Source organism: Eutrigla gurnardus, assembly GCF_963514095.1.
Source record: "Eutrigla gurnardus genome assembly, chromosome: 10".
Taxonomy (NCBI): Eukaryota; Metazoa; Chordata; class Actinopteri; order Perciformes; family Triglidae; genus Eutrigla; species Eutrigla gurnardus.
This window is the reverse complement of record NC_139924.1, coordinates 4,983,543-5,011,412: the sequence shown is the minus strand read 5'-3', so window position 1 is coordinate 5,011,412 and position 27,870 is coordinate 4,983,543. Positions and strand designations below refer to the sequence as shown.

Below are 27,870 nucleotides of genomic sequence, written 5' to 3'. Positions count from 1 at the left end.
CTTATGATTATCACCTTGCTATTTATTAGGCTAAATGGCTATTTAGGTCAGCAGGAGATACCGCCGGGAACTACATTACCCACAGTACAGCACAGTCTCACCAGCATCACAGCCCAGTGTGGTTTCAACCAACAGACTGTCGTCCTCCTCTCCGCCCTTCCCGGTGAGCTGCGCCCAGATCTGCACACACGTGATGGGAGTAAGTGCGCGGGCAGCCTGCGCGCTCCGACCATCGCTATGTGATGTAGATCGGTGACAGAAGAAGCACTTGTTCCCACGTATGTGGACTGCGCCCCGGTGTGTTTGGATGGAAAGTCGGCCCCACTGACTGACAGCTCGGCGCTGGGGATGTTCACGTCTCTCCGGAGGAAGAGTCTGTTTTGAACGCGAGGCAGCTGGATGAGCAGCAGGACCGGAGGAGGGGACGACACATTGGGTTACTGACCTGGATGGTCCCTCTTTACTCGGATGCAACCACACGCCCATTCGACGATGTTGGCGGATGTTGCTGCCCAGTGTCCAGGTTGGGTTACAGTAAACGCGGATTGTTTACGCATTAAAATACAGCTGTGCGGGGCAGCGACACGCAGGCGTTGACCGGATACAACGCGCGCCAAATAAAGAATATTCTGCCATTATGATGATGATTTTTATTAGGCTACAGTCATTTTAAGATGGTGGTGCCGATCTATTTCTAAGGGAATCATGGAGCCTTCATCGCCTGCATCCTCTCGGTCACTCGGATCAGAGACAGCCAACTGTAGACTCATGCTGCGATGCCTGCACGCAAACCCGCGTTGACAACATTTTCCACCTTGTGATGGTTTCTGCGTTTCCTGAAGAAGAAGAAGAAGAAGAAGAAGAAGAAGAAGAAGAAGAAGAAGAAGAAGAAGAAGAAGTCGTGGGCATTTAAAGGCTTCGCTGCGAGACTACTGCACGGTGATCCGACAGTGCCATGCGTGCTCCCGACGCAGCAGGACACAAACGCTGGCCCTTAACCGAAGAGTTCCTTTCCTCCGCGAGGACTCGTCACCATCACAGATGTAGTCCAGCAGAGGCGAGTGAACCAGGCCGCTGCGCAGACACGGAGGCGGGTTTGTTGTGCTCGGACTTGGCTGGATGCTGAACATGGTGCCACTTTGCAGCTATTGAATACCTGCCGCCGGCTCGTTTCTCTAATCCCGCCCGACTCTCTTCACATGGACGGGGTCTTTTTGATGAGGGTTATTCGTGACGTAGAACCGGCTCGTGCATGTAGGATTTAGCCCGGGATGTAGGGCGAATGTCCGCGGATATTTACAATCGCAGCATAGAAGAGAAAACATGAGATGGCTGGCGGGGGAGGTGCACCTAAACCGGTCTGGATGAGAAATAATGAGGACCCTTGCTCCGATGAGTTCACTCAGCCCAAACAAAGACTGCTGTTTTTATTGGCTGCCTAAATAGTGCAGATTCCACACGGAGATCATTTAGTTGTGTTTTATTACCACCGGAGTGTCTTTGCATTCTCCAGAGCCAAAGCATAGCCCTCAATGGGACGTTATGTGTTCATCATCCATTCAAAACTCTAAATCATGAACCCAGATTTGTGTTTAGATGAACTGTGCTCAATAGTAACAGTGATGTAGGACATTGTTATGAAGTATGTCATAGTTTTATTAATTGTAGGCAGCCATTGAGAGACCAGCATTCACTCGGAGCTCATCAGGCTGGAGGCATATTTCAACACACCTGCTGTTTCTTAGACAAACACATGCTCACGTCTCCTGTCAAGCTTTCCAAAAGACACAATAGTGGAAACAATCGATTAGGTTTCGGGGAGGGGGGGTTACACTCATGGATCTGCTCTGCTGAGAGTCATTGTTTGACCTGATGTACATTGTCCTGGAGTGAACTTGCCTTTGGGAATACATGTTACTGACACACTGCCTAGCAACAGCACAACAGCAACCGGTGACAGGATTTGGCACAGTTTCAACAGCAAGATGTGGGGATGGGGGAGAGCAGTCGCAGCTCTCTGATCCTCTGATCCCCTCTCCCCCCCCACTGGTGGTCGAGGACGCCTCATATCTGTCAATGGGCCATGTATGGATTTTGTGCATGAGTTGACAGAGGGCAGGCCTACAGCGTCAAACAGCAATCAGGCTGCCATGAACCCATACGGCAGAGCGAGTAGCACGGCAGCCCCCCTGGCCTGCACCAGCTGTGGGGGCTGCTGCTCCCCGCCTCCCCCTTGCCTAATCCCGCCAGGGCCCCACTCATCGACTACCTCCTCCTCATCCATGCCCCCAAATATGACCCCTCCGCCGCCGATGTGTCCGGCACCGGTAGTGCAGGTGGAGAACGGCAGCAGCTGGAACTCCTCCACCATTTCCTCCTCCGGCTCCCCAGACTCCCACCATGGTCACCGCTGTGGTGCCAACAACCCCAACGCCTTCTGGACGGCTGTGTTCGACTACGAGGCCACAGCCGATGAAGAGTTAACCCTGCGGCGCGGGGACCTCCTTGAGGTTCTGTCCAAAGACTCCAAAGTGTCTGGGGATGAGGGTTGGTGGACGGGCAAGATCCAGGACAAGGTGGGTATTTTCCCATGCAACTATGTCACAAGGGGGGACGCAGCCAACTACCAGCAGCTGACGGCAGGAGGGCTGGTGGCAGGCGGGGTGGGCGAATGCCCCTTGGAGATAGACTTCTCTGAACTGTTCCTGGAGGAGGTGATTGGAGCTGGTGGGTTTGGGAAGGTGTACAAAGGATTATGGATAAGAGAAGAAGTAGCAGTAAAGGCAGCTAGGCAAGACCCTGATGAGGATATTAGTGCCACAGCAGAGAGCGTGCGACAGGAGGCCAGGCTGTTCTGGATGCTCCGGCACCCCAACATAATAGCTCTCCGTGGGGTCTGCCTGCGGGAGCCCAACCTGTGCTTGGTGATGGAGTTCGCCAGAGGGGGGGCTCTGAACCGAGCGCTTGCTGGAAAGAAGGTTCCCCCGAGGGTCCTGGTGAACTGGGCGGTCCAGATTGCCACCGGGATGGACTACCTGCACAACCAGGCATTCGTCCCCATCATCCACAGAGACCTCAAGTCCAGCAATAGTAAGTACTGCAACCTGGTCAGAACTCTTCATCAGTAGATGGGAGTTTGCTCAGTTGCTAATGGAAAAGTTTCAACCATTATCATGTGACCTTAAATAGATACATGGATGGAGATTGCAACCCTGTTATCACATGACCAAAATGTGGCGCCAGCATGTTTACACTAAGTAGACCTTGCACTAGCAAGATGTTCTTTGTCAGTATAATTCCCAGGGTCAATAATGAACTTAAGGCTCATCTATGACTCATCAAACTCACAGGTGAGAGGCTCAACAGCAGGTACACAAACAAGGCAGCACAGAAAGCCTCCTGGGTTTACTGCTATCGATGTTCTCTGTCTTTAAAATGACAAACTCTTCCACAGACAGCAGAGATCAATCATTTTACAGTACTGAAGAACAGATGAGAAATATAAAAGTCTAACCCTTTAAAAAATGAACCTTTGAAAAAGTCAGGATGTGTTGCTGAATTGAAACATTGCTTGCAGTCTAGTTGTTCTGTACGTTGTCACATCTATTAGTTTCTCTGATTGTCCAGTATGGAATCAGGACACATAAGTGGACATGTAGAAAACGTTCAGCCTCATTGTAATACAGAAATGTGATTATCAAGTGTTATCGTTGAATATTAACATACAGTGAGCTGGAAAACTTAAATTGAGCCCAGCAGGGATGCTTGGAGAGCCAGACTCCTTCTGACATGTTTTTCCTGTCATCTCTCTCTGCACCTCCTCCTGCTCCTCATCCTCCTCCTCCTCCTCTTTCCTCCCCTCCTCAAGGACAGCAGTTCTGCTCTGCAACTCACTGTGCTATTTTTGGTCCTTTGTGCTACTTGCTGTTTAAAGACGCAGTTACAGTTGTTGGTGCATCAAAGAAATAACACAGAGCGAGCATCTAAATGCGTTTTATGTGTGTGTGTGTGTGTGTGTGTGTGTGTGTGTGTGTGTATGCATGCTGGTCAGAGTGTGTGTGTTTATCCCAAATGACATGAGTGATGGGGGAGGGAGTGTACAAATATGGGTGGGGTGTGCAGGATGCTGACTAAAGGCCTTTTAACGAGGGAGACATGCAGAAAGTAAGTGTAGCTGAAACACACTCGCTGCTGATCGGTCGAAATGTTTCCTAATCTTCAACCCGTCACGCGTTCTTCTTGAGTCTGTCTCCTGAACGTGCACACCCTGCTCCCCTCTCCCCCTCCTCCCCGTGTGGCTCAGTAACAGTAATGATGGGGGATCAGATGCGTATTGGACAGCGGAGCCTTGGCAACAACACCACAACGCTGCCTTTCCATGGTGACATGGGCGCTGCTTCTGTGCCACTGAGTCATACAGCTGCTAGCCGCCGTCAGCTGCCGCGCAAAATGTCAGTCCCCCAATTTAGAGTATTGTCTGGGTGAAAACAGCAACGGAAGAAATGCAGGAATGTCTCAGTAAGAGCTCGGACCCTTTTTTCCCCACCTCTGAATGATGGCCATAAATGTGTGGGTGCTAACAGTTAAGTACGTGATTAGACGGTGACTCACACCTGTATACCGGGGGATGTTTGCGTGAGCCTGGCCATGCCCAGAAGGGTGAAGCTTGGAAAGAAAGTGTGTGAGAGAGAGTTAGAGTGAAAAGATGGGGAGAGTAGTTGAGTGGATTAGATCAGGTTGTGCAAGGAAAAAGAAGCTTGGGGACCAGAGAGAGGGGAGATGTATGGAGCGAGAGAGGAGGCTGATGGGGAAGAACAAGAGAATGAGAGCGTGGGGGATAAACAGCGGTTCATCCCAGTTTAGGGTTACACCTCAGCTCATTGTCCAGGTGCGCGGGTCTCAGGTGTCCTCTTCAAACCGCCGACCACTTGGCATCGCTGCGGTTACAGAGCAGCTCAGGGCCCCCGAAGCTTCTCCGCTGCCTTCCATCAGCCGGGCGTCTTCACTCAGCAAACACACAGTCACCGTTCTCCGTCAGAAGACTTCATCAAAGCAAAACGTGACTCTGCTCAGAGGCTCGACGTGTGCTTGAAGCTCTACAAACAATACAGGCATTTTTTTCATTTTATTTTTAACTCAGTCACATGCGTTTGTCTAATTTTATCCCAGCAGAGTTAAATATTTTTTTATGACGTGCTGTAGTGCACGTTTGAGTGTGGATTGTAGTGTTGTAGGTCGGTCACGGCCCACAGTGGTAACGGGGATAATCTGATTACCGCGTCCTCCTTAGAGTGATGTCACAGCATGTTTGTGCGTTGGCAGGTCACGCCCCCCCCCCCGGTCATGCCTTACCTGTCACTCTGATCCTGGATCAGCCTCTAGTCTCTCCAAGCATAGGGCACCAGTCCTCTCTGATTGGCCCCATCTCATTTATTTATTTATTGAAAGGACGGTGCACATTGATCGACATTTCTGTAAATGTGCCAGTGTTAGCCAGCAGGCTACTTTTCAACTGTAGTCCTGTGGCAAGATGTTAAACTGACCACATTGATTGATACGTGGGATTAAAGTAGGAACAATGAAAAGATCCAGATTATATGATCTGTTGTTGCCAGTGTCTGTGGTCACTAAGTCACTCAAACAAGTGTGGATTTGAATTCCTTTTATAGAAGATTCAAGGCCACAGTTGACAATTAAAACTCTTAACAATTGGTTACTAATAATGTGTTAAAAAAACATACACAGATATTACCGGAGTCCTCATTTAAGTCTATTATTTTAACTTTTTGTTCAACGTGGATGAGAAGTCCAAGAGCTGATCAGAGACATCTACAGCTCCGTGGCTACTGAGCGTACTTCATCTGCTGATGTATTACTGTACTGTGTGATTACGGTCAAAAGCTCCTGAAAAAGGGGAGTAAGTGACCTTGAGTTGAGCTGCTTTATTACCACTGAGTCATGGTAGTTTTTGGACACTTTATATAGAGCTCTATAGAGGCTGAGTCAGCCGCAGGTAAGACAATCAAGTGTAAGGTAAGACCACCTGTCGCAGGGCATCAGGTCACGGCTCTTACATATAAATGTCATATAGTTTGACTATGAGATAGAAATGCAGATAGGATGCCTCCAACTATTTAACAAATGTGAATATGAGCTGTATATCTGTGGTGTTTTACTGGCCATGCAGTGGCCAACAGACACGGTAGACATTACCTGCTGTTCACCGCTATAGCTTTAAATGGACGCCATGTTTACACAGTCAACAATCATCTGAATAATGGACGCCACCAGTCTGGAAGCAGGCTTGTCAAGTAGAAGCTGTGCTGTTTGCTCATTGAGTTTGCCCTTTAGCTTATGGACAAGAAAATACAAATGATTTAAAAAAAATGTTTGGGCTACCTAATTAGCTACCGTGACAACAACCACAAGCAACTTGACTTAAACTGATAACGTTTGTTTTTCAAAAATAACACAACACACCTCAAATTCTAAACCAGCATGCCAGTTAAATTAGTTTAGAGTTAAAACTACAAATAACTTGTTTAACTTGTTATTGCTAAATATTTTTAAAGACAACCAGAGATCCTGTACTGATGGCTCCCAGCTACTTTAAAGGAGCAACTTTTTTATCTCAGAGATCTTCGTCAGAATTTTGCTAAATATTTACACATGGTAACGGCCAGGTAATTAGCTGTAGCAAATTATTTTTCGTTTTTACAGAATTAGAGCAAAGAGTCAAGAGAAGTGATGGGACAAAGTCAACACATCGGACCTGATACTCAATTCAAATGTTGTTTTATAACAATGTATAAAGGTCCCATAGTATGAAAAACAGGTTTTCTCTGGTCTCTACACCTATAAACTGGTCCTCCCTGAGCCTGTCAACTCCCAGGATGAGGAGAACAAGCGACTCCTGCATGGTCTCTGCAGTCCCCCCACTGGTAAAATGGTGCTCCTACAGGCTGTTCAGATTCAGCTCCTGTTGTTACGTAATGAAGGGAGTCATTTGCATAGGCCGAACTCCTCTGATGATAGGAGATATCCGAGAGGGGGCGTTCATCACCGAGGTGAAGTTCGGTGTGTCCTGCGGTGAGACAGCAGTGAGATAGCGGTGTTTCACAATGTCACAGCTAGACACGCAGATTGCTCTGTTGTTGGTTGTACAAATCAACATTAGTGCTTATATTCTGTCCCAGCTACAGAAGAACAGAAGAGACAATGGTTGCGTTTCATTGGCTACGGTTCGTGTTAGCTTGTATGTGTATGCTAACCACTTCACATCGGACTGCTTCAGTACCGAGGGTCAGTACAAAGCTGGCTTTGCCTCGACACTGACCCTCTAAAAGGATCCGTCCCAACCATACGGGACCAGCAACTTCACCTGAGTCACATAGGCGAGCCATAGCGATACATCCACGTAAACATTGGTACATGCTACTGCTAGCGTAAGCGGCATCGTCTCCGTCTCTCTCCAAGAAGGCGATGACAGACGGAGCTCATTAGCATTTAAAGGTGCAGGCACAGAAACAGCCGGTTCTCAGCAGAGCTCATTTGAGCAACTTTTAGGCCCCGTCCATACGGAATTTTTTTTTTTGGGTAAACGCAGAAGTCTTGTGTGTTTTTGGCCGACCGTCCACACGGATCCAGCGTTTTCGCTGCCTGAAAACGCACTTTTTTGAAACTAGCTCTCAGGGTGAAAAAAAAATGGCACCTCTCCGTTTCGTGTTTGTTTTCATGTAGACGGCAAAAACGAATACGATGACGTTGTTGCCCCGCTCCTCAACCCTCGAGCCGGACTTCTTCCCCCGCAACGTCTCATAACAACAACAACGGCGGCCTACGTGCTCATAGCAGATATTCTGCTGGTCTATAAGACGGCGAATCAGGGCCACTGTATGAAAAAAAACGGAGCCGAGAGAGGGGGCGATATTCCGGGAGAAAAGTCACAGATTTGCTACTTTTTTACGATGCTAACAAACAACCGCTAGCTAACTTCCCATGATTGTAGGCATTTTGTTTTCTAATTAATCCATCACGTGTGACAACGCCTCATCAGGGTCCTTAGGGTGACGTCTGTTGATGCTTATTGTTTATACGGGCCAAATTGTCATCTTATGTGTGTTTATTGATCGGTTGGTGGGGTGGATAGTAGCCGTAGCTTTCACGTGTTGCCATAGCAACGGCAAACATCCGGTCAAGCAACGTGTTTACTTCCCCATGCTCCGTCTCTTCTTCTCTGTTTTGGTGTATTTTTGTAGCAGAAACAGCGCCACATATAGGCCTGGGATATGTACTACAGCGCGCTGAGTCGTTTTCAGTGGATTGGTCTGGATGCAGATTTTCTTGAAACGACGCCAAGGAGAAAAACGGAGAAAAAAAGTTTGTTTTGGTACGTGTGGACGGCCTCTTAGACAGCTGAAATTCAGGACCATGGATGGGTTTGGGGCAATGCATATCAAATACAGTGTGGTTGGACATCTGACAGCTGTGTGGAATTGAGGAAAAACAGTATAATATGGCACCTTTAAGTTTCACCATCTTTACTGCCTTATCTGTAATTGTTTTTCATTTTAGGAACAATTGAAGGGTTTTGAAAAGTGAGTTCTTTCTCCAGGGATGTCTGCAAGCTTGGTGCGTGTGCAGTTGAGTATGCAGGTCTGTCTGTCTGTGTGTGTGTGTGTGTGTGTGTGTGTGTGTGTGTGTGTGTGTGTGTGTGTGTGTGTGTGTGTGTGTGTGTGTGAATGTCTGTTTTCTATCTGACCTGTAGGTCATTTTGTATGTAACTGCGTTCAGCTGCCCAGGCGTTTTGTGTCTGACCGTCTTCCATTGTCAACTGCACTGGCAGTGTTTATGTCCCTTGTGCAAGAACCCTTGTACTTCTTTATATGTGGGCATAAATAAATATTTAAAATGTGTGTGTGTGTGTGTGTGTGTGTGTGTGTGTGTGTGGAGGTTGGACAGCAGGAGATGCTAGTGCTAGGGCAGAGAACTCACTCCTACTATCACACACAGACACACACATGTATACGCTGCAACAGAACAACAATGACCCCATTCTCACACAGCAGCCCAAGACAGAGCGAGAGAGCAGCGCTCACAATGGCAGGAGTCACTGCAGGGGGGTGGTGGAGGGGGGGGCGAAGGATGGGAGATCGAGGCAACGAGGGGCGACTGTAGGCCATGAACGACAGAGCGGAGAGATGGATGGAAGCAAGGCAGGATGGGTAGAAGAATGCAGTGGCTGTGGAGAAACCCCTGGAGGCTCGCTTGGGAAAGGAGATGGATGGGGGAGGGAGAGATGAAGGCAGGGATAGGGAGAAGTACGAGGCCAGTTTGAGAGGAGGTCAAACCATTCTTCTTTCTCTCTGTCAGTTGGCTACAGATTAAGGTTAATGCTCTTGATGGAGTGTAGATATACCGCTATCTGTGTCTGTCTGTACTGTAGGCCTCATTAAATCAATAACCAAGTTCAAGTCAAAGGCACAACTTATAAGCTGCACCCTATGATCACCGGCACGTGCAGGTAATTATCTGACTACTGAAACTACCTCTTTATAATGACAACTTGACTTGAAGTAGATTTTTAACAAATCATCTTGCACTGATCATATTACCGTATTACCATATTACCGTTTCAATAAAAACTTATAGAAATCAGGAATTTTCCTTTTTGACCCACAGAAATGATGCTCCACGACTACTGGTCCAAACAGTCAACAACTATTAAGTGGATTTCTCATGAATTTAGTGCAGATATATCCATGACCCGCCAAGAATGAACTCTAATGACTTTGGTGATCCCCTTACATTCCTTATAGCGCCATCATCAGGTCAAAGTTTTCACTTGTTTAATTCTTTGATCCAAAATACCTGCAAAACGAATGACCTACCATAGGCTACTTTGTGTTTAGTGCTAAACATCAGCATGTTAGCATCGTCATTGTGAAAGCTTTTCAGCTTAAAGCTAGTGTGGATGTACGCTACCTCAAAGAAGCTAATTCATCCATGCAGCCCCCAAAACACCCAGCTGTTGTTGTATTTTGTTCACTCCATTCACACCAGACATGCTGTCACGTTGAGATTCAGTATCTCCACCGCAGCTTTCTCAACGCACATTTCATTTGAGACTCGCTGTGTTATTCTGACAGCTGCAACAGCTCGGAGAAAACCAGAGATATTGAGTTCCCCCGCTGACAGCAGCCTCAGAACTTGATCACAAACAGTGAACAGTATCAGGATTGTTAGACGGGATTTTGGACTGTTTTCAGTTCTCTGGCGACACGTGAACTCGACCACACTGCCAACAGATGTTTGTGTCGCCTCGCTGTCGGATGGAAACGCTGCTGAGTTTCAGTCTGTCTCAGTGAGTGAGAGACACAGGGAGAGCTACAGTGACACCCGGTCAATGGGTGCACGACGGCTACACACACACACCACACACACACACACACACACACACACACACACACACACACACACACACACACACACACACACACACACACACACACACACATTACAATTATTTTCTTCACTGCTCAATAAAAAATGGATTTGAAGCCAGTTAACGGTGACGACTCCCCGCCGCTCTCTTTAACTGCACTGTTGCTCAGCAGCTCAGGCTCACTGTGGACCTGCCAAGCCTACTGACACACATTTACACATCCTCCTGTTGGACGTCGGTGAACATCATCGATTGCATAATGCAGCTGAGTAACAGTTCTGGTCATAAACACACCATGTGGATGTGCGTAGAATGCGTACTGCGGTTTGATTCGCTGCTTGTGATCACTGTCACAAAGGTTCATGTGTCTGTGCTTGTGTTCAAACACAAGCACAGACACATACACACAAGCATTATATAATTGCAGAGCATTTGCATAAACAGACAGAAGGCATCTTCTAGCTTCTAGTGTTTTCTAAATCCGTCTGCAAAACAGACCCATCCATTTTTTGACTCTGAGTCAGGAGGCAGGCAAACAGTAGTGCAGTAAACACCAACGCTAAACGCCACCGGCAGTGCCTTTCCTCATCATCGCCTCTAATTCACCTCAGCTCTTCAGTCAGACGCAGCCGGTCTGAGAAACAACGGCATGAGAGGTCGTCTAAAATTAAAGTCAAGATGACAAAGACATCTAACCCGAGGGGAAAACACTCAGCTAGAGCAACAAGGACAATACATTGGTGTCTCTTTTTAATTACGATTAATTGAGTTTCCTGCAGAATAACGCTCCTGAATAGAGGCACACTATGACTTTGTGTTTCTCGACACTACACAGGGCTGTACATCTCTCCAGACAAAGCTACAAACACAGTAATGTCACACACTCACACTTCATTGGCACCTCCTGGGCTGCTGTATGTCGACTCTGCTGTTAGAGGGTCATTGTTGCTTGCCAGCAGCCTGGCACGGAGAGTGGGGGGTCGGGCCAAGCAGAGAGGGCGCTGGGTGTCCCCCGAGCCGAAAGTCCTTCACCCACTTTTCTAGTGGAGTCAAGTAGGAGACACTTCAGTCTCACACACACGTTTGGAGTCTATATGCTAATATCATATCTTATTTAACACTTATGTTCTCTATGCGTGCACTTGAGTTGATTCCTGGACTTGGACATGGACTTAGGTTGCACTAACACACACAATGCCTAGAGTCATGACTTGGACCTGGGTCTGAGAGACTAAGATGTGTTCATTACAGTAATTATGAACTGTCATTAGTTGGAGACTGTATGGTTATACTGTAACTGTTATTGAAAAATTATTATTATTGCATTCCTGATAATGTTAGCAATATTTTCCTGTTACCCCTAGTAACGCAAATCTATGTCCAAGGGCAAAAAAACAGTTATTTACTGTATTTAAGAACATTTCATTGTGAATTTCTTACATATTGCATTACAATAGCATAATTTACTTGATCATATCCCAACCGACTTATCAGTGCTGATACTGTTTGCTAATAGATACAGTACATGCTTTGAATTCTTTCACGTGGCATGCATCAGATTAAGACTTAAGACTTGACTTGGTCTTGCCCCTCAAGGACTTGATACTTGATTTCAATATGCAAGAATTAAGCTGTTCATTCGTTTGTTGGTGCATGTTTTGCACTATATTTAATAAGAATAGACTCTTTTAGTCGTAAAGTCACCAAAGTGTTCAAGACATGTCAAGTTTGTCCTCGTTATTTTGCTTGCACCCTACTAAAATGTAGTAGAGGAGAAGCACCCCAAACTTCCTGTTTTGCCGTCCGACATGTTGAACATCGTTAGATTCGGTCTTGAATTGAATAAATCTGGAGTAACATGCAAGCCAATATTTTGCAGTGGTTTCACACAAAATCAGTATTGCTCTGTGCTATTCGTCAAAAATTCCCACACTGTAAGTGCTTCCTTTTTTCATTGCGTGCACACACACGCACACACACGCACACACACACACACACACACACACACACACACACACACACACACACACAATGCAAAAAGAGCCAAGAGAAAGATCTCTTCTGAGAGAGAGGCTGCCTGGTCACACGAATCTGGCAGCTGTGTTTGTGTGGAGACAAAGTGAATGGCTGCAGGGTGAAACTGTGCCACTGCACGGCTCAGGATTAGAGCCCTGATGGCCTGTGGTGGTACAAGTGGAGCCAAACCAGGGTATCAATGACATGGGAGCATACTCGCTGCAGCCTCAGTGTCAAAGCATGGGGGACGGGAAGAGACCCAGGGATTCACTGCACGTCTCACACAGTTTTTAGCCTTAATTGATTGTTGTTTATGTGCCGAGATGCTCTAAATGCTCTAAAAGTCCTATCTGCTGGGTCTTCGGGAAGCAGTTACCGTATTGATACATTTTCCAAATGTTAGATATCTAAACAGAGCTTTAAGCTTGTTTTCAAGTTGTAAACCTAGCATATGGGTTTGAATTTGTCCCACTGTATATTGTAAGTTAGATAACTGTATGTGTTCCTCTGCTTGAAATCTGTTGAGAGGAGAGATGAGATGTGTGAAAGCCAAATGAAAATGGAGAGACCTATTGAGATACAAAGAGATCTGGAATGTGCTGCCAGGAAAATGACAAAAGCTCTCCCTCCAGTCATCTCTCTTTACCTCTAGCAGCGTGCATCTTTTCATCCACTCATTATTAACGTCTTCCTCATAGTGCTTCTTCCTTTTCTCCCCCATCGCCTTCTCTATTTCTTGCCTCTTCGTTCTCCCCTGAACCGGCTCTTCTTCCCTTTTCAGCTGCTTCTTCGCCATATTTCATTCTCCTCCCTTGCCCTCATTTCTGCAGCTCTCCCCTCGTGTCATTTTTGTCTCGTTCTTGCCTCCTTCCTTTTCCTTCTCATCCTCCATCTCCCCTCCCCCACCCATCATCTTAAAACCGCCACCCGCTTTGCCTCCTCATCTTCTTAACCCCCCCACCACCACCTCCCACTTTATGTACACACAATCTACCTCTCAGTCTTGGACTCCCTGCACTCTTTTGCTTCCCCTGCGTCTCTTCTTCCATTTCTTCTCCCCGGTGTGTTGTGATGGTAGCCAGGCTGGCGACAGCTGCAACAGCAGACAGTCGGGCTGTGGGCAGAGGGAGGGAGGGAAAGATGGGATGACGATGGGGGTAGAGGGGGGATGCAAAGATGAAGAGACAGTTGTAAATGTTGAAGGGGGCTAATTTTTTTGTTGGCAAGGTTTTGATCTTTTGCTCAGACAGAAACCGAGACGGCGGGCCTGCAGGGTGGAGGAGCTGGCTGCTCGGCCTCCCACAGGCTGCATCTCATCTGTGTTGATGCACCGTCAGCTCGCTGACATGTCAGTCAATTTGCTGTATTTGCCACGGCGATAGACAGATGGGACCAGCACTGAGGTGCTGGTGGTGTTGTGCCTAAACAACCAGCAGCACTAGGCATGCAGGGGAGGCATCGGATAGAGGTAGAGGGAGGGATCAGAGCCTCTGTGGGAAGTTTCTTGGGACCTGATTCGCTGACTCGGCTCCAGGACAGCTGTTCCACCTTGCTACACCTGTTTCTGTGGAAGAGAGGAGGGGAAAGTCACCGATGCAGGGAAAGGGAAGAAGGAAACGTCTGCAAAAAATATTGCTAACTGCTCTCATAGCGGATGTTCTGGGTTTTTATTTCAGTACAGAGCATCAAAGATTTTGACTTGGCAGCTGGTATAACTGTAAGGCTACACTTCTTTAACCGTTGAGTATTTTGTAAATGCTGTCATCCCAACAGAGAATCCACTTCATTTAAAATGAATTTAAAGTATGGTCAACATAAGTAATAGATCAGTGGAGTGAAACTGAAAACTAAGCGAGAGAGGAAAAGGAAAACAAAGCGTCATGAGGGTATGAGGGTGTTCTTCTCTTCTTTCCCAGCGTCATAGTCTCGGTCTGTGACCTTTGCCCTTGTTACCATAACAACAAGTTAATGACACAGCAGACTGAACGGAGCTAAAATAACACGTAACAATAACAGTTAAGCAGCCAAGCTTTGTGTGTCCTTCGCTGTTCATGGCAACTCTAAAGACTGAGCTGCTGAGTGACATTTGGTCGTATTGACGTTTGTGAAGTTCACATCTTCTCCATATCTACAGTTCATATCTTCTCCATATCTATAGTTCATGTCTTCATTGAGTCTCTGTCACGAGTGGCTCATGTCACAGATCAAGTGCAGGAATACACAATGGTCTGAATATTTGATGGGAGGGGTATTCGAGTTGTCAAATTCAAAGCTGTTTTAATATTTCTTAGACTGATTAATTGTGAAAATGATAACAGTGGGTTTCACCTGTACAGGATCGCCTCAGTGAAAGACAAAATAAGAGTCCCGACAAATCTCCTCGACATACTGATACAAGACAAGAACAGGCCAAAGTTCGGCTAAATAAATCAGGGAAGCTCCAACACTTAACTCACTAATTACAATGTCAAATGAAGGACAACAAGAATACACTAAATAAACATCTGTGGGCTTCAAAAACAGCAAAAACCCATCCTAAACCTGTGGTGTTTCCTCGCTGCGTCTCCTGGTTCGCCCGCTTTATTCCGGGACTTTCCAGATCAGAATCACCTGAGAGCAGACATGTTTGTTTATGGTGTTGTAAACTTTGAAGTGTCTCTGACAGAAATACCTTCACTCACAAGATCTTTGATTGCATTCCTCTGTGTTGCAATATGTGAGTGGGCTAATGTGTCACCTGTGCTCACTGCACTGACTAACCAGTCTGGAGATCATTAGTCAGGTCGAAGCCTCGCCGGCTACTCCTCCGCCAGTGTTTGGACAGTGACTCGGCCGGTGTCAGGGTCCAAGGATGGAGGAAAGAGGTCAAAAGGTTAAACCAACACTTTATCACGCGGTGCAGAAAAGTGCGTCTCTTTCTGTGTGCTGAAAGTTTGACAGTCAGCAGGTGTTTTTGACAGCTGATCAATAAGCTGTGGCAGCTGTGACAGAACTGCAAGATGGTATAAGTCTCCCTGTGAAGCCGTGGTCCTTCTCCCAGTCTGCACTCAGTGGCTAGTGTGGTGCACAGCCACAGTGTTAGTGTGTTAATCCTTAATGGGTTTAAATGGGCTTACTGGTAACCCATCATGAGCCAGAACGCAGACCCATAGTATTGATCCTGGAATAAAAGTTGTTTAATTTGATTTCTGCAAAGCGGTGTCCACCACTTTGGTTTGAGGTGAAACATCTCAGCAACTGATGATTCGTGATACATTGTGACGATCCACCCACCATGAAACCATTCATCCTGCACTTTGTTTTTTTTATGACCAAATACCTGCAATATTAATGACTTTCTTGAAATGACTCCAGTTGAGTGTTAATAAGCAGCTAATTAGGATGTTGTGCATCGTGAACATTATAAATATGAGCATTACTGCTATTACAGTTTTACTAGCACTAAACAAACATTTGTTATCCCTCTGACTGTTTGGTTTTCATCAGTGCCTCACAGAGCTGCTAGCACGGCCGCAACACAACACAGGTCACCGATAGGTCTGATTGATTATGTCTGATTGATATCAGCTTTGCACAGAAAACAAACACTCTGCATGTAGAAAGCAAGGGGTCATCTACTGAATGCTTGATCTCAAACAGTGAACGCTCGTCATTTGGCATCATGGCAATAATGACCAGTGTAGTTGTTGTTGTTGATTAGCATAATAGTAACATTTACATATTATTGTGCGATGAATCAATGACACATCCAGGCCTGTTTGCATTTCCCATCATGCTTGTTGCTATGGAAGACCTTGTTGTAACCAGGGAGTTTGTCAGCCACATCCCCTGCTTTCATCTCATTCGTGCGCTTAACTCTATTTTAAGATAACATTTCCGGCAGCATGGCGTTGTGTAAAAGCCACACTATCCTTGAGGACTTTTTTCCCCTCTCCCCTCAGTGTGATAAAATGTGCTGCGATGCGGGTGTTTGTGTATCGCTGCACTTTAGGTTTGTGTGCTGCCAGCCGAATATACAAACATGTAGGTCTTTGGATGTGGCAGGATGAATGGACGAGCATGCGCAGGAGGTTCTGGAGGTGTGAAAGTAACACGATGATGTTATAATTAAATCAGGAGGAGAGCAGGTGGAAGTGCTGCGTCGCTCACACGTTTCAGTTTCTGGAAACAGGCCTCCATTCAGGTTTTATCACCCTGACCTCCACCGTCACGTATGGATGTGCTCCATATTCATACACACAAAACAACCCGGGAAGGCAGACACACCCAACTAAACATGCAAACACATCGTTCTCTCGGATTCTGTCTGGACTCCATCTTTTGTTCTCCAGAGAGAGAGAGAGAGAGAGAGAGAGAGAGAGAGAGAGAGAGAGGAGAGAGAGAGAGAGAGAGAGAGAGAGAGAGAGCCCTGAGGAGACAGCTGTCCCTCACCCGAGACGACACTATCAGAATAGAAAACTTTAACACTTTAGTATTCCCATTTCATGCGATGTTCTTTACATTTTAAAAGATGCTACATTGATAAGTTGATTAGATTACATTTGCACATTTACATACCAAAAATATGACCACCTTATAAGATATTATCATTTTTTCTAGATTAAACCCATTAAGGCCAACATTATAAGAAAGTGGGACTGCAACAAATGAATAATTTAGTTATGGATTATCTCTCTTGCCTGACCTGCCAGAAAATAATGAAAAGTTACCCCTTAGTAGTGATGCTGACAAGTTCAATGAGATACAATATGTTCCTGTTTTCTTTAGGACGAATGAAATATGTAATAAACATTCACATTTGAGAAGATGGACTCAGTTAAGATTAGTTGCTTTTGCTTAAAATTGATGCCGATTGCTTTTCTGTTCCTCTATAGAGATATGTGCAGACTGGCCTGAGATCAATTCTTTATCACTGAAACTGGTCTCCTAGCGAGAGCTTGTGGACAGAGCAGAGCACAGAGGCACACCTTTATCACGGGGAAGGTTTGAGTGTGTGTGTGTGTGTGCAGGAGTGCATGTGTGTGTAAACAAAGACACCACTGTGTGTGTGTGTGTGCGTGTATAGTCTCTCTCCACCACCCTTTGCATATGCCTGTAGATAAGTTAGAGAGAGAGAGAGAGAGAGAGAGAGAGAGAGAGAGAGAGAGAGAGAGAGAGAGAGAGAGAGAGAGAGAGAGAGAGAGAGAGAGAGAGAGAGCACCCCCACCTGCCTCCCAGGCCTGTGAACTGTGTACACTCCAAATATTTCCATAGCCAGCCCTCACACGGAAACGAAGGAGGAAGTCGTTCATGGAAGAGAGAGAAAAGACGAGAGAGAGATGAGGTTATATGTGATCGTTAACAAGGATGTTGTATGCATTAAAGTAACATGTCGCTGTATCGGACATGTACACTCGACACGGACTGAGACTAAGACTAAGACCAAGACTGCTGGACCAGCTGGGCCCTCCAGTAGGAACCTGTCCAGCCACACCTGTACTGTAAACACGATTAAAAACATTTTCAATACCTAGTTTTTGAACAAATAACGAAAAAGTTATATATTAAACTGAACTGAATCATTCCTGACTTGCCATCTTTGTAGTTTGCCTTCTTGTCAGAGAGCGTTTATATATTTGAAATACATTTTTTCTTCGTACCTTCCTGTCCGCTATGGACTGTGTCTACGACGCTGTAATCTTTTAACACAAATCTCTGCTCCTTCTTTCTGTCCTCCTCAGTCCTCATCCTGGAGCCGGCGGAGCGGGAAGACCTGGGCGGGAGAACCCTGAAGATCACAGACTTCGGTCTGGCCAGAGAGTGGCACCAGACCACCAAGATGAGTGCAGCGGGGACTTACGCCTGGATGGCCCCGGAGGTCATCAAGCTGTCCCTCTTCTCCAAGAGCAGCGACGTGTGGAGGTACTCGCCTCCGTGTCTCTCCTTCTTCCACTGATGTTAGGACGGATGTCCTCAGTTGGGCTGACCCAAGCATCTCAATGTGAACTCAAGATGTTTTAGTATTACAAAGAATATTCATCATTTATGAATTATTCGTCAGGGCACTCCAGAGGTTCATATTTCCTTATTTTCAGTCCAGTAAAGTCAGATTATACATAAATATTTATCATGGTTTGTTTGTTTTTTGTAATTTTATGTATGCATCAGTGATTGAGGAAATATAAAAAATCTAAAAAATATTCCCTTACAAGTCCTGCATTGATCATTTCACTGAAGTGAAAGTACCTCAGCATAATGAGTAAACTGTACTAAACATGTCAAAAGTGAAATACTCACGATTCAGAAAAAAATGCACCTATTCTATTCCCAGTATACATTATATTATTGGATTACTGATGCATTAATGTGTAGTCAGCTTTTTACTGTTTTATGTTTTTTTTCACCATAAAATCACAAATTTACCTCACATGTTATATTTGTCTCTGGTCCCAGTTTCGGCGTGTTGCTGTGGGAGCTGCTGACCGGCGAGGTTCCCTACCGAGAAATAGACGCACTGGCGGTCGCTTACGGCGTCGCCATGAATAAGCTAACACTTCCCATCCCGTCGACGTGCCCTGAACCTTTCGCTCAACTGCTGGGAGGTAAGCAGCCGCCCGGCCGTTCGATTATCAAACCCAACAATACAGAGTTAATATTTCTGCTCCATGACATGAAATGTGATTAACACGACTTCCTCCTACTCGTCTCACTCGTCCTGTTCATTCATGGTTGACAAATACACTTTCAGGAGTCCTTTATCTTTGGGATTGTTCTGTACACCAGTCATCAAATATGACCTTAAACATGTCACTGATGCGACAGCAACCTTTGAAAAAGAGCCCACGGGTTTCCACAGCCACCGACTTTAAAGCAGTGTAAACTTCCTTGAATCTTTGAGGTCGTTTTTATTCGACATCTGGGAGCTGAGATGAACAAGAACAGTTCAAATGGATGAAGACCGTCTGAACTGTTTCGCCGAGTTGCTTTTTATACGTCTTCAAGCGGCCCCAGGTCTGACCTCCCCTGGGCCGGATTTCTCCTTTTCACCTTGCAAATAATCCAGGCAGCAACTGTCAGCAGCGTAGAGTATTAACCAGCTCTTGTTTCACAGTTCAGGTGTTTGCCGTTTAAACACACACCTGCCTCATATCCAAACTGCCTTAATGTGCTACTCAAGCTAGCCAAGCATTACTTTTTTAATGCGGATGGCTAAGCCGCGGGCCAGGTTTTAAGAAGAGGTTTCCTAAACCGTCAGCTCACTTCCCCTCCCATTCTGCTCCTAAAGCTCTTTTCCTCCTCATTTCCCCTCTCACGCCACTTCCTCTTACCCTTGTTCATCAGTTAATCTCTCCCTTGTCATCCCTACGCTGTTTACCGCCGTCATCATCTCACTTTCATCTCTTTCATATCCACATGCTCTTTATGCTAATAAAGATATTAAATAAATGTTACCTGTGAAACAGCTGTGAAATAACACTTTACTTGGGGTTTCTTGCTTTCCTTAACATGAATTGTGTCTTTTAGTAGATTGTTGTGTGTGGTTTAGTGTTGAAGAGTCCGTCCTGATCACTGGAGGTGTGCACCATGTTTCTGCAACACTGTCAGTCAGGGTTTGGCTCATGATGGGTGCCATCTGCTCTCCCATCTTGCCCTCTTCCACTTCTGTCGGTGCCAGATATGAAAACAAGGAGAATTATACCCAGACCAAATATTCATGGTCGATGAAGGGAAAAGTCTGGGGATATTCTATGTTTTTCCAATTCTTTATAAATATCATGAAAAGTATCAGATATCGTGTGTGAAGCCAAAAGCAAATATATCTTATTCCTTCATTGTTGCAGCGACTGATATCTTCCTTCATTAACACGAATGTGAGCGCCGGAGTTTATTTTTATATTTTCTCACAAACAGCGTCCCGCTGCTGTATACTCATTCAAGCACTGAATGTAATTCACATGTGAAAATAGTCCCCAACAAATTGACTCCTGTTTGAGTACCATTTCATAAAGCTCAGCCCTTGTTCAGCTGTTTTAGGAAAAGAGCTTTTGTGAAAAATTATACTATATATTTGAGGCCATTTTTTAAAGGTTTATGTTTTTATCAGAACATTTATGGTGCCGAGTGCTTCATGTTGGACGGGGAATCAGAAAGATGGACAACTGTTGTTGCTACGGAGATTAAATATAGCATTACTGCTAAATTAAGATCATATCCAACATTATATAACCCCTACTACATCTGATCAGGGCTGTAAACGCATGCATGACACTAACCTCTCTGATCCCGGCAGAGTGCTGGAGCCCGAACCCCCGCAGCAGGCCCTTCTTCACCAGCATCCTGAAGCGACTGCAGGCCATCGAACAGTCGGCCATGTTTCAGATGCCTCTGGAGTCCTTTCACTCTTTGCAAGAAGACTGGAGGCTGGAGATCCAGCAGATGTTTGACGAGCTCAGGGCCAAAGAGAAGGTGAGACACCTGACAACACACATCCAGTCACATCTTATCAGAGGTGAATTAATTATGAGCTGAATATTGTATATGTAGATAATAAACTTTAAGCAACAGAGAAAAAAAATGTAGTTGTGAGGTGTCACATTTCATATTGAGGATGGGAAGAATCTCACCACATCTCCATCTGAGCGTTATATCTGTTTGAGGTGTTTCTATAAATGACAATCTTAGCAACAAGCCTATTGCCAACAGAACTGTTAGAGGAGGTGTTTCTGTGCTAACAATGCCTTCCTCTCCTCTCCCCTCTACCTTTCCTCCCATAACCCTTCCTCTGTTCAGGAGCTGAGGTCTTGGGAGGAGGCGCTGGCTCGCGCAGCCGAGGAGCAGAGGGAGCAGGAGGAGCAGCTGAAGAGGAGAGAGCAGGAGCTGGCGGAGAGGGAGATCGACATCGTGGAGCGAGAGCTGAACATCATCATCCACCAGATGTACCAGGAGAAACCCAGCGTGAAGAAAAGAAAAGGACACTTCAAGAAGAGCAGATTACTGAAGCTGGGTCGAGACAGCAACTGCATCAGTCTGCCCTCTGGTGGGTGAAAGCGTGAACTACATGCATATTGCATTTTATTTTTATTCATCTGTTGAGTCGAGTGCAGTAAAGTGATGGTGTTTTTTCCAAAATGTCTCTCTTCTCGCTCTCCCGTAGGCTTTGAGCATAAGATCACGGTTCAGGCGTCTCCCAGCGTGGACAAGAGGAAGCCTCATGGGAGCGAGAGCACCACGCCGCCTGCCAGCCCGGGGGTCATACCCCGACTGAGAGCCATCAGATGTGAGTGCGAACACCCCTAAGTCAGGCAGCATGGCGTGTGGGAGGAGATGAACGCAGGGTTGGAGTGTAATGTTATCCGACTGTCCCTCAGTAACACCGAGCGATGGCAGCAAGACGTGGGGTCGCAGTGCCGTGTGCAAGAAGGAGGACCTGTCGACCAGCAAGAAGAAAGGACGCACCTGGGGACCGAGCTCCACCCTCCAGAAAGAGAGAGTCGGCGGGGAGGAAAAGTACGCGTGCAGTTTGTTTACATACCGGACAATGATAGCAAAAATGGTTTTACATGATGACGTCGATAAATTATGGTTATGTGCAGAATCTAACCAATGGGTTGGGAGACCAGGAGTTGGCAACCCTTTTGATACATGTTTTCTGTTTGCAGGCTGAAGTCACTGGGTGAAGGATGCAAAGTTTGGTCGTCCAGTGCACCAAACCTGGGAAAGTCCCCCAAACATGCACCCATGACCGCCGGCTTCTCCAGCCTCAACGAAATGGGTGAGAGACTTTACTTTTCATTGCATGTTAGTGACAAAAATGTATCATCATTTTTTTAAATGTCCCCTTTTTCCTCTCTTAAATAGAGGAGTGCTGTGAGTTTGAGGAGTCACCGGGGTCCCGACTGCCCTCAGAGACCAGCAGTAACGGGGCTGTGGAGGACTCGGGGTCCCTGTGGGGCAGCCTGGGACACAACGCGTTGCCTACCGGTGGTAGTACGAGCTCCGGTCAGGGGCCTGGCGGGGGCCTGGCGGGCGTGAGCACCCAGGACTCGCTCCGCCGCTGCAGCCAGAGGAAGAAGAGTGATATGCTGCTGTTGGGTTGTGCCTCTCTGCTGGCGTCTGTTGCTTTTGGACAAGACCTGCTGCAGCTGGGAAAACTACAGGTGAGAAAAGACAGAGAGAACAGAAAGTGTTAAACATTTTGTCATTTTCAAAATCTCAACAGAAGAAACAGCAGTGAGACAGTAAATTCATGAAAGTACCTTACTCCTAATATGTGAGGTTTATTGTTTTAATTGGGTCACAAACAAAATATCCCCGTTTAGGATAATTAAATTGTAAATGATTGTGAAATACAATACATTCATGGTCACATTCCTGCCCTGTTTAAACAGTCGACCTTTTCTCAGATAAATAACAGGATAAAGCACCATGTCACAGAGCAGGTGTTGTTTTTATGACTGTAGAGTCTCCTCATCCTAAACTAATAGATCACTTTTGGCACGAGATAAAACAGGGCAAATAAGCTGCCAAATTCAGAGTGCGATACTGTCGAGTCGGCATGCGCCGCGGTCTGCGTGGACGGTCTCTAGCACCTAATTGATTCTGTGTTTTGAGGATTTCCGTCTGTTATCGAAGCAAGCGAGGTTCCTCACTGATGATTTGGATGAACTAATCCTTTGCTGCAAGTGCTTTAATAAGGAGGACGTGATTATCAACTAAATAATATAACATCTCTTTAAACACAGCTGTTCAGGTTGTGTTCAGTGCTCAGCTGTGCGACAGCTTGTTGACGTGACCTGTTGTTGTCGTCATCGTCAGGTGGTCCAGGATGAGCAGGACCTCAGAGAGGAGCAGCGTAAGAAAAAGGAGGGTCTCTTCCAGCGGACGGGACGTTTCCGTCGCAGCACATCTCCTCCCAGCCGAAACCTCTCCCTGTCCCTCTCCAGACATCACGACTCCACGCTGCCCTGCCTGGACCCATCTCCCTCTGTTACACTCCTCTCTTTGTCCTCTCTGTCTGACTGCAACTCCACCAAGTCCCTCCTTCCCTCCGACCCGGACGACTACCCCCTGACCCCGATGACGGGGGTCAAAACACCGGCGGCCACGCCAGCTCCTGCCCTCAACCCGCTCTTGGATCTGCGGGCGGAGAGCTTCAAGAAGGAGCCCAACCAGTCGCTCACGCCCACCCACGTGTCTGCAGCGATGGCCCTGAACAGAGGACACAGACGGACCCCTTCGGACGGGGCGATACGACCCAGAGCTCAGACTCTGGGTCACCGCAGGACGCCGTCAGATGGAAGCATGCCCATGCCTCCTCCGCCGGGGGCACCACACATCACGAAGAAAGGTAAGGGCCAAATGATGGACAGCGTGTCTTTTACAAAGCTGCAGGAACATTAAAACTCAAGTTTGATGACAGTTCATCCAATGTTTGTTGAGATATTTGACTGATTCTTTTTTATTTAAAAGGGATTATTTCTTTAACGGGACCCAATTAAATATAGTCATGTGGTATTGCTGTTGAGGACTACCTTAAACCAAGCGCCTAGGTTTGGTCTCCAACCTGCCAGAAACATCTCCACGCAGCTCCTGTGTGGATTTAAATCATATTTATCATATTATGATACATATGGTTTCATGTTGGCTAAAGTTAGGGTCCAGTTTAATGTTGAGGGACATTTTAAAACTGTGAATGGGATCTTATGGAAGCAACTTGTTCTGTTTACGTGTTTTTGTTTACCTTACTGCTAGCCAAAACACGACCGAAGCTAGAATTAGCTTGCTAAGCTAACGCTAACTAACATGATAACGTTTGATATCACTTGACATTATTATACAGTGGAATAGCTGGTGACGTAACTAGCAGCCTTTTTATTTTTAAATAAACGCGGATTCAGGCTAGTTATTAGTTTAGCCAACTAACGTTACTAGCCTACTAATTAAGCTTCTTACGTCTCCTCGCTTTTGGCATTAATATCTAGAATAACACGTGTTGGCGGGGACAAAATGACGTGTTTTAAGGCGAGAGAGAGATCAGCCCTGATAACTTACCGTTGACAGCTGCTTACTGCGCATGCGCCTTTTCTGTGTCTGACAGACAGGAAGTAAGAGAGCTTTCAGCCAATTAAATGCTAGCAGCCACTTAAATTACAATATTCGACTCACAATACCTAATCTGATTGCTTCTGTTTCTGACTTGGTTAATATTGTTTTGCTTTTCGGCAAATATCATATACACTGTTGTAAATGGCGTACTACTGAACCCTCCTTTGATTGGTTTCTAAATGATTTTAAGTTGTTTTTTAAATCACTCAAGAAAATGCGTTGCAGCAAAATTGCAAATAAGATAAGTGCAGAATTTTCTAGGTTGTTGTTATTTTGAGTGATGGCCTTGGATTTGTACCTTAATGTCTACGCTCCAGCCTGTAAATTTAAGATGCTTGGTGTTTTTATTTTAAAGTTTTTGTTTAGAATACTTAATTACTTCCACTTAATCCCCCCTAGTCTTTCTGTGTGTTATTTGTATGGTTTTGCCTGTCTTCGTGTTGTTATGTTTTTTTTTTTTTTTTTGTCATTATGATTGTTCATCCTCTGCGAGACACTGTATGATCTTATGTTTAAATAAAATTAAAAAAAGACAAAAAAAGACAATACCTGCATTTAATTTAGGACAAACCCATATTCCTATGGTTTTTCATAGACAGAGATTTGAGCTAACATCTGTCCAAACACTGACATATCCTCTGATGAATTATGATCTGATGTAGAGTCGCAAAATGTCACAAAAACAGCCCAAAACCCCACAAAAAGTTTACTTTCATTCATGTCTCACATTAGAGGAGCTTGACTCATAATATTGGATATATTTGTGACATTGAAGCATGTTTTTTGTAATTCTTCTTGTCTTAGGTACACAGGACACCCTGGACGTCCCCCGCCTCCCTGAACCCTCCATCATTTTCCCGGTCCCCCAACGGCGTAAAGCGCCCGCTCCACCGATCCCTGACCAGGTTCCTCTCTGCCTCATCAGCCCCCTGGAGAGACCCAAGACGCTGGAGTTTGCCCCCCGGCCAAGGCCCACCCCAGCCAGGATGAGAGCCGACCCGTGGAAGCTGGGCTCTCTCTCCCGGACCCTCAGCTCGTCGCCGGGCAGCAGCTGCGACAGCCCCCTCGGCTCGGGGGACAGCAGGGACAGCAGCACCAGCACCACGCGACCAAACCTGATGGACATGGACGTGGAAGGCCAGAGTTCGGACCAAACTGTCCCCCTGTGTGGACAGCGGAAGCGTGCCTCTCTGTGTGGACAGCAGTACTCGTAGTGGGAAAACAGCCAAGTCTACATTTCTGCGTTGGACCCTGTCCCAGGACATTAGAGTTTAGGGTGAATGCCTACTGAAGTCTGAGCCGAGCGCAGTGCACTCACTGAAGTCAGCAAAAACAACCACTAATTGTCATGTTTTAGGCACTTACTGGAAGCCATTCCTCTCACGTGTCCTTTTAGTGTCTAATAAGGTGTAAACCCTTACAGCAAGCCTTTCCCTGATAGTGCTCTCTGACCTGCACGATACGGAGGGCCTGACAGGCCTTTTAAAAGCCTTGTAGTGTGCTCACCCACCTACCTTACCCAACACTTCTCTCCTTCCTTGGAAGCCATCTCTCCATGCTTCTTAGCTCTACGACAAGGACACACACACGTTTTTGACTTATCTAACCGTTCATTCCGACTCATCTGCCCGTGCTTCCGCTTGTCCGTGTTATAGCTGCCCACTTTCTGCCTGCATCTCTCACTCCAAAGGGAAAAAAAATGTTCATTCACAATTCACCTCAGCATTCGTCGTTTCAGGAGTGCTTCACTCACAAAAACAGGAGTCAAACTGTTTAAAATTCTTAATAGAGAGTGTCTTTGTTCTTATTTTGCACGCCGTTTGTTCTGCCAGCGCACAAACATGATGTCCCGTAAACTCCGCCTTCATCCTCACGTGTCATCTCTCTGCATGGGGGTCATTGTTGTCTCCCCTCCATGGCCAAGATGGGAAAAATACGTTTTTTTTCCTCACAGCACTGGTGGACTGGTTGTATCCTCAGTCTTGTACAGTAAAAAAAAACAAAAGTTTATTTTCTCAGTGCTTGCCCCATCCCACCCACAAAATGTTTTTCTATTGGTTTGGCAGACCAACGTGTGTTTCTCTTTGTATGAATGTGTATATATTACTGTACATGTGTGGAAAAACAAAATGAGTTCTTTTTTCGGTGTGTTTTTTCAGTGCATGTTGTTTTACGTGTGAATGGTTCGCTGTATGACACGTGCGGCACTTCTTCAAAATAAGATCTCATCCGTCTGTCTTTTACACGTTCTACATTCCTCACTAGCAGTCAGTAGCTCTCTGTATGGATCCCACTCATGCCACCGGAAATGGACACAAAGTAAGAAAACACTGAGGGGGAAATGCAACCTGATTTCAACATCGACCTCATGTTGGGCCGTTGGGAAGCTTCATATTTTCTGACAGGCTGTCTTCAACGTCAGTGGCACTAAACGATTCTCGTTGTGGTCCTCTCTGTGGACCGGTGGACTCCACTCGGCTCACAAATCAACTTTTATCTGCGGAGTTGTTTTCGCACAGCGGTCGAAAAAGTTTGTCCTGGCTGCAGGCATTTTCTTGACAGTGCAAATTCTCTAGGTGCGTGTGTGTGTGTGAGTGTGTGAGTGTGAATATGCGTACGTATGTGTTATTATTTGTATGGGATGATGACAATCCCGTCGGTAAAAGAGTGAGCCCAAACTCATTCTCCCCATGTGGTTAAGAACACTGAGTATTTATTAAATTTATTGTTATTCTTGGAAAGGTTTAATGTTATTACGATGCTCTTCCTGGGATATCTGTATATATTTGTTAATATAACAGGAAAAACCAAGGAAAAAAACAAGGAAACTGCTTACAAGAAGGTCCTTGTTGTCTCCAGTCTCAACCTGTGACATTTCTGGGTTCAAAGAGGAATAAGTGTGAAACGTGATGAATGAGAGACAAATAAAACAAAGAAAGAAAGAAGCTTCAGTGTCAGTGATACATCTATGTTTTTATTCTATTCATTATATAAAAGATCATATAACATTTAGTATAACCACTCTTTATACAGTAGTTTAGTCCAGTGGTGGGTTCGAGGGTCGGACCCCGCCACGGGTCGCAATAAGAGTCATGAGATGATTAATGGGAGGAAAGAAGAAGAAAAAAACCTGCTACATATTTTTTACTTTTCCTAATTCTTCCTTCTTTGAGCCTTAAATATGAATTTAAATGAAACTCTGAAAATGGCAGATGGCCCTACACACCGCTTTAGTGTAAGTCAAAAAGGATTGAAACAACGATGTGTTGTGTTGAATGAACTTACTGTATGTTTTTAATGTAAAATCTTAATCTGAACAGTAACTG

The 27,870-nt window shown here is 45.8% G+C and overlaps 1 protein-coding gene across 1 annotated transcript; it reads left to right on the top strand.

The window, feature by feature from the left end:
* Positions 1–138: 138 nt before the first annotated feature.
* map3k10 (mitogen-activated protein kinase kinase kinase 10) lies at positions 139–27,477 on the top strand. The gene is made up of 11 exons (XM_084019652.1): positions 139–3,090; positions 18,181–18,361; positions 18,893–19,041; positions 20,730–20,905; positions 21,230–21,476; positions 21,594–21,716; positions 21,808–21,946; positions 22,099–22,211; positions 22,298–22,596; positions 23,255–23,786; positions 25,349–27,477. Exons 1-11 carry the CDS (start codon positions 2,088–2,090, stop codon positions 25,756–25,758), a joined length of 3,372 nt encoding a protein of 1,123 aa, XP_083875778.1. The 5' UTR covers positions 139–2,087; the 3' UTR covers positions 25,759–27,477.
* Positions 27,478–27,870: the final 393 nt, after the last annotated feature.